At 39.0% G+C, this 7,917-nt stretch overlaps 1 protein-coding gene across 1 annotated transcript in view; it reads right to left on the reverse strand.

The window, feature by feature from the left end:
• Window positions 1-7,917, reverse strand: part of USP35 (ubiquitin specific peptidase 35) — a 56,602-nt gene that overhangs the window by 38,879 nt on the left and 9,806 nt on the right. Inside the window, exon 6 of the mRNA XM_043452659.1 lies at window positions 7,216-7,409. Coding sequence (XP_043308594.1) covers window positions 7,216-7,409 — 194 coding nt within the window. The remainder of the gene's footprint in view (window positions 1-7,215; window positions 7,410-7,917) is intronic.

Below are 7,917 nucleotides of genomic sequence, written 5' to 3' on the forward strand. Positions count from 1 at the left end.
AATCTACAGATTCAATGCAATCCCTATCAAGCTACCATGGCATTTTTCACAGAGCTAGAACAAAAAATTTCATAATATACGGAGACACAAAAGACCCCAAAGAGCCAAAGCAATCTTGAGGAAAAAGAATGGAGCAGGAGGAATCAACTTACCTGATTTTAGACGATACTGCAAAGCTAGAGTCATCAAGACAGCATGGCACTCACACAAAAACAGAAGTATACACCAATGGAACAAAATAGAAAGCCCAGAGATAAATCCATGCACCTATGGGCACCTTATCTTTAATAAAGGAGGCAAGAATATACAATGGGAAAAAGAGCTCTTCAATAAGTGGTGCTGGAAGAACTGGACAACTTTGTGTAAAAGAATGAAATTAGAACACTTCTAACATCAAACACAAAGATAAACTTGAAATGAATTAAAGACCTAAATGTAAGACCAGAATCTATAAAATTCTTAGAAGAAAACACAGGCAGAACACTATATGACATAAATCATAGCAAGATCCTTTATGACCCACCTCCTAGAATAATGGAAATAAAAACAAAAATTAATAAGTGGGACTTAATTAAACTTAAAAGTTTTTGCACAGCAAATGTAACTATAAATAAGGTGAAAAGACAACCCTCAGAATGGGAGAAAATAATAGCAAATGAAACAACTGACAAAGGATTAATCTCCAAAAAATACAAGGAGCTCATACAATTCAATACCACAAAAACAAACAACCCAATCAAAAGGTGGGCAAAAGACTTAAACAGACATTTCTCCAAAGACATATGGATGTCTAATAAACAGAAGAAGAGATGCTCAACATCACTCATAATTAAAGAAATGCAAATCAAAACGACAATGAGATACACCGGTCAGGATGGCCATTATCAAGAAATCCACAAACAAGAAGTGCTGGAGAGGGTGTGGAGAAAAAGGAGCCTTCTTGCACTGCTGGTGGGAATGTAAATTGATACAGCCACTATGGAAGACAGTAGGGAGATTCCTTAAAAAACTAGGAATAAAACCACCACAGGACACAGCAATACCACTTCTAGGCATATACCCTGAAGAAACCAAAACTGAAAAACACATATTCCTCAGTGTTCACTGCAGCACTATTTACAATAGCTAGGACATGGAAGCAATCAAGATGTCCATTGACAGATGAATGGATAAAGACACTGTGGTGCATATACACAACGGAATACTACTCAGCCATAAAATGGAACACATCTGAGTTCGTTCTAAAGAGGTGGATAGACCTAGAGCCTATTATTCAGAGTGAAGTAAGTCAGAAAGAGAAAAAACAAATATCATATATTAACATATATATATATATATAGAATCTAGAAAGATGGTACTGATGAACTTACTCGCAGAGCAGCAGTGAAGATGCAGACACAGAGAACAGATTTATGGACAAGGATGAGGGAAAGGAGGGAGCGGGTGTGATGAATGGAGAGAGTAGCGTGGAAGCACGTACACTAACATATGTAAACAGACAGCTGATGGGAATTTGCTGGAGGACTCAGGGCACTCAAACTGGGGCTCTATAAATAACCTAGAGGGGTAGGAATGGGCAGGAGGTGGGAGGGAGATTCAAGAGGGAGGGGACATATGTACACCTGTGGTTAATTCATGTTGATGTATGACAGAAATCAAACCAATATTGCAAATCAATCACCAATCAACTAGAAATAAATAAATTTTTAAAAGTCACATAGAAAAATGCACATCTCAACAAAGGTAAATACATGAGTGATTATATGTAAAGAAAAAAGACAATTATTGATGCAATTACTATAACTTTGGTTTGAAACTCAAAACTCTTCCGCATAATTCAGGGGACTAGTGCATCTAAAAGAATTACTTGCTTATGTTTTAGGGCACACAATGATAAAGATGTAAACCTGTGACATCAACAACCAAGGTGAGGTGGGATAGAGCTGTGAAAGAGCAGAGTATCTGTTTGTTATTAACGGTAGTAGTAGCAGTGTTAGTCACTCAGTCGTGTCCAACTCTTTGCAACCCTATGGACTGTAGCCTGCCAGGCGCCTCTGTCCATGGGATTCTCCAGACAAGAATACTGGAGTGGGTCGCCATTCCCTTCTCCAGGGGATCTTCCCAACCTGGGGACTGAACCCAAAAAAAAAAAAAAAAATCAACACAAAAGAAAACAGGAATGCAAGAAATGCAGGATAAAAAAGCTAGAAGGTGTATGGGAAATAAATAGCCTAATGACAGAAGTCAGTTTCCTTCTAGAAAAATGGTACTGATGAACCTATTTGCAGGGCAGGAAAAGAGACAGAGACATAGAGAATGAGCGTGTGGACACAGTGGGGGAAGGAGGGGATGGGACGAATGAAGAGAGGAGCACTGACACATATACACCACCATGTGTAAGACAGACAGTGGAAAGCTGCTCCATAGCACAGGGAGCTCAGTTCTGTGCTGGGATGACCTAGAAGGGTGGGAGGTGAGAGTGAGGTTCAAGAGAGAGGGGATGTATGCATATATACAGCTGCTTCACACTGCTGTAAAGCAATTATCCTCCAACCAAAAAATAAATTTAAAAAAATTACAAAGGATTTTAATAAAAGCAAATGTATTAAACTCTCTCACCAGAAGAGACTGGCAGTTGGCAGAATGGATAAAAATACATCCAATTGTAATACTGTCTATAAGAGACTCATTTGAGATACAAAGACACAAGGGGGCTGAAAGTGAAAGGCTGGAAAAAGAAATGCCACACAAATAATAACCAAAAGAGAACAGAAATGGCTGTACTAATGTTAAGACAAAACAGACCTTAAGTCAAGAAAGGTAGTAAGAGACAAAAATGGACGTTACACATTAATAAAAGGCTCAGTACAGCAAGAAGACGTAACAATTACAAACATTTACACGCCTAATTACAGGCCATCAAAATATACAATGCAAAAGTCAACAAATTTGAAAAGAGAAAGAGACAATTCTACACTAATAGCTGGAGACCTCACGACCCCACTCACAATAACAAACAGAAGAACCAGACAGAAGATAAACAGAGAAACTGGGAAACTTATTAAAAAACATTCCACCCAACAACAACAGCATACACATTTTTCTCAAGTGCACAGGGACCTTTGTCCAGAAAAGACTGTAAGTTAGGCTACAAATTAAGTCTCAATAGATTTAAAAGATAGATAGATATACAAAGTATCTTCTCTGACTACCATAAGATAAACTTAGAATTCAATAGGAGAGAAAACTGGAAAATTCACAAAATTGTTGAATCTAAACAACACACTTTAAACAACCAATGGATCAAAGAAGAAATCACAAGGGGAAATTAGAAAATACTTAAGATACGAACAAAAACAAAAATACAAAGCTTATGTGACACAGCAAAAGTGGTGCTCCTAAGGGGGAAATTTATAACTAAAAACAACACTTATATTAAAAAACAAGAAAGAAGGCTTAATCTCCAAAATATACAAATAGGTCATACAATTCAACAAAACAAACAAACAACCCAACTTAAAAATCAGCAGAAGACCTTAATAGACATTTCTCCAAAGAAGACATACAGATGGCCAGTAGGCACATGAGAAGATGCTCAACATCACTAATTATCAGAGAAATGCAAGTCAAAACTACAATGAGGGATCACCTCACACCAGTCAGAAAAGTCACTAAAAAGTCTACAAATAACAAATGCTGGAGGAGGGAGTGGAAACCTTTCTATACCGTTGGTGGGAATGTAAGTTGGTACAGCCATTAAGGAAAACAGCGTGGAGGTTTCTCAGAAAACTAAAAACAGAATTACCATATGATCCAGCAATCTCACACCTGGGCACACACCTGACAAAACTGTAATTCAAAAAGATACATGCACCCCCATGTTCAAAGCAGCACTATTCACAATAGCCAAGACATGGAAACAACGTTAAGTGTCCAGTGACAAACGAACAGATAAAGAAAACGTGGTATGCATATATACAATGGAATATTATTCAGCCACAAGAAATAAGGGACTCTCATCATTTATGACAGTTAGATAAACCTTGGAGACATTATACCAAGTAAAATAAGTCAGACAGAAAAAGACAAACTGTTTTATCTCACTTATATGTGGAATCTAAAAAAACAATTTCATAGATACAGAAAACAGATTGATGGTTGCCAGAGATGGGGATTGGGTATGGGTGAAATAGATGAAGGTGGTCAAAAGATAACAAAGTTAAAGTTGCAAAATAAATAAAAGTCCTGAGAATGTAATGTACAGCATGGTTCCTATAGTTAGTAATACTGTATTGTATATGAAAGTTGCTAAGAGAATAAATCTTAAAATTTCTTATCAGAAGAAAAAAAATTGTAACTATGTGGCTATGGATGCTAAGTAGACTTATTATGGTGGTCATTTCATAATATAGACATATGGCTGACCCTTGAACAATGCAGAGGTGAGGGGTGCCAACCATGCTGTCAAAAATCTATGCATACATTTTTTTTTAATGCATAACTTTTGACTCCCCTAAAACGTAACTGCTAATAGCCTACTGCCAATTAGAAGCCTTAACAATAACATAAGTAGTTAATAAATACTTTTAATGTTATTTATATATCAACATATATTTCATATATTCATGACATACCTTCTAGGCTACAAGGTTTGCCTTCAATTTTTTCTCAAATTGTCACAAATCTCCAAAAATTTTCCCAATATATTTATGAGGAAAAAATCCACATATAAGTGGACCCATGAAATTCAAACCTATGTTGTTCAAGGGTCAACTAATGGTATACTGAATCATTACACAATACACTTGAAATTAATGTCATGTTATATGTCAATTATATCTCAATAAAAGTAAATTTTTAAAAAAGCAACCTCTTTCAACAACTTAAAAAAAAAAAAAAGACTATCCATTCCACAGAGAATCTTTAAAAATGGTACAAATGAACTTATTTACAAAGTAGAAATAGTCACCGATGTAAAAAAAAAAAAACAAACACTGGTTATGGTTATCAGTTACTGGGGGAAAAGGAGGGGAGATGTGGGGATTGATATAGGCATACTACTATATATAAAATAGATAACTAATAAGGACCTACTGTATACAACTGGGAACTCTACTCAATATTCTGCAGTGGCCTATGTAGAATCTAAAAAAGAGTGAATATATGTCTATGTATACCTGATTCACTTTGCTATACAGCAGAAACTAACAGAACACTGTAAATCAACTACATTCCAACAAATATTTTTTTAAAAAAAAAGATTATCCACAGAGTAAAAAGGCAACCCAAGAAGGCTCTGGGAAAAAATATTTGCAAATCATGTATGTGATAAGGGATTAACATTCAGAACATACCAAAAAAAACTCCTAAACCTCAACAAAAACAACCTGATTCAAAAATAGGCAATGGATTCAAACAGACTTTTTGCCAAAGAATAGACACAAATGGTCAATAAGCACATAAAAAGATGCTCTACATCACTAATTATTACAGAAATGGCAAATTAAAAACCATAATGACATACCACCTCACACCCATTTGTTATTGTTGTTGTTTAATTGCTAAGTCATGTCTGACTCTTTCGTTACCCAATGGACTATAGCCTGTCAGGATTCTCTGTCCATGGGATTTCCCAGGCAAGAATACTGGAGTGGGTTGTCATTTCCTTCTTCAGGGGTCAAACTCCCATCTCCTGCATCAAACTATAGGAGGGTAGGTGGGTTCTTTACCACTGAGCCACCAGGGAAACCCTTACACCTATTAGGATGACTACTGAAAGAAGAAAAAAAACAGAAAAGAAATCTTAGAAAGATATAGAGAAATCTGAACCTTTATGCAATGTTCGTAGGAATGTAAACTGGTGCTGTCACTGTGGAAAACAAGACAGAGGTTCCTCAAAAAGACTAAAAAACAGAACTACCAAATGACCCAGAAATTCCACTTCTGGGTATGTATCTGGAAGAATCATAAGCAGGGTCTCAAAGAGATACTTGTACTCCCATGTTCATAACAGGTAAAACACAGAAGCAAACCATGTGTCTATCATTTTACCAATTAACAGATTACCAAAATGTGGCTTATACACACAATGGAATATTACCCAGCCTTTAAAAAGGAAAGAAATTCTGTGATGTGCTACAATATGGATGAATCTCGAGGATATTTACTAAGTGAAATAAGCCAAAAAGACAAATACTGCATAGAAGCAGAGACAACAATCACAGAGACAGAAAGTATAATGGTGGTTACCAGAGGCTGTGGGGGAGGGAGAATGGGAATATGGGAAGCTATTACTTAACAGGCATAGAGCTTCAGATTTACAACAGGAAAAGAGTTAAAGGGATGGAAGGTAGTGATGGTTGCACCACAATTGTGAATACAATCTGACACCACTGAACTGTATACTTAAAAATGGTTAATAAGGGTAAATTTTAAGGTATATACATTTTTAAACACACACACACACACAAAAGGAAAATTGAGGTGCCTCCCCTGGTGGTCCAGTGGTTGGGAATCTGCCTGCCAATGCAGGGGACACGGGTTCGATCCCTGGTCTGGGTACTAAGACCCACATGCCTCGGGACAACTAAGCCCATGTGCCACAACTACTGAACCCAGGCACCTGGAGCCCATGCTCTGCAACAAGAGAAACCACCACAAGAAGCCTGCGCACCACAACCAGAGCAGCTCCCGCTCACCCCAACTAGGGGGAGCCGGCGAGAAGCAACTAAGACCCAGCGCAGCCATAAATAAATAAATTTTTTTTAAAAAAAAAAGGAAATTAGGGAGGAAAGTATGTCTGCTTCTGTGGCTGAAACCTTAATTGATCTTTAAGCAAGTCATCAGTTGAATAGGTACCCACTGACGATAACAATTTTGTTTCACTAATGCCCAGGAAAGTGGAAGTTCTACTGTGGAAGACACTGTCCACCCTCACAGACTCCAGGAGAAAAGTCAGTGATGTCGACCAACGCAGCAGACCCACTTCCCGCTGCAGCCTGGCCCCCAAATCCCCATCTCAAGTTCCCATCAAGTCTTGACCTACTGCCTTGACAATGGCCTGCAGCCCTCTGGGAGCTCTCACCTGCCCTTCACATACCCACAGACCTCAGGGAACCGTGCCGATAATACACATCAGGAGCCCCCATCCCCACCCCCACACACCGGGAAGCCCAGCAGAGAGAGGCAGACAAGAAATATAAAAGCAGCACCTACTCGGAAGCCATAAACAAGGCCTGAAGAATGCTGTTCACATAGCACGTGTTGCCCAGGTTGATTAAACCGATCTTGCCCGTGTCTGACTTGGCCATGAGCCGGGGGTAAAAGCCAGCCAGCTCACTCTTCTGCGAGGTCCAGGCATCCTGCCCCAGCAGCTGCTTGATTCGGTCCTCATTGGGAACATGGAGGTCCTGAGTGAGGAACAAGCCAGAGGGACACTGAGCACCAGCATTAGCTCTAAGAATACCACCTCCTCCAGGAAACCCTAGGGTATAGTCTACCACACACGGGTCAAGCACGCCACCCAAAAATGTCACAGAGATGTGTGTGAACAATCCCCTGCTTTCAAACATATTCTAGGTTTTCATCTTGACATGTGGGCCTTCCGGATGATCTTTCATGCCACAACTGCCTTTAGAAACGGGTAAAATCTTCACGACGTAGATGAAACAACCAAGATCCAGACAGAGAGGCAATAAATGAAGACTCTATTATATGTTAAGATGAGTCCAGGACAGGACACACTTTAAGCAATGACAACACTGGCCCCCCGGCCCAATCCAGCCGTGCTGAGATCTCAACCCTGGTCCGACTCCTGTCCTCACAGCTCCCTAGCTGTGGTCAGTAAGCCAGTCTGACTCAGTCAGTTAACCTCCCTGGACCACTTACAGCACGTTTCAGCACGCTATACTTTCATGA

The sequence above is a fragment of the Cervus canadensis genome, chromosome 29 (genome assembly GCF_019320065.1).
Source record: "Cervus canadensis isolate Bull #8, Minnesota chromosome 29, ASM1932006v1, whole genome shotgun sequence".
Lineage (NCBI taxonomy): Eukaryota > Metazoa > Chordata > Mammalia > Artiodactyla > Cervidae > Cervus > Cervus canadensis.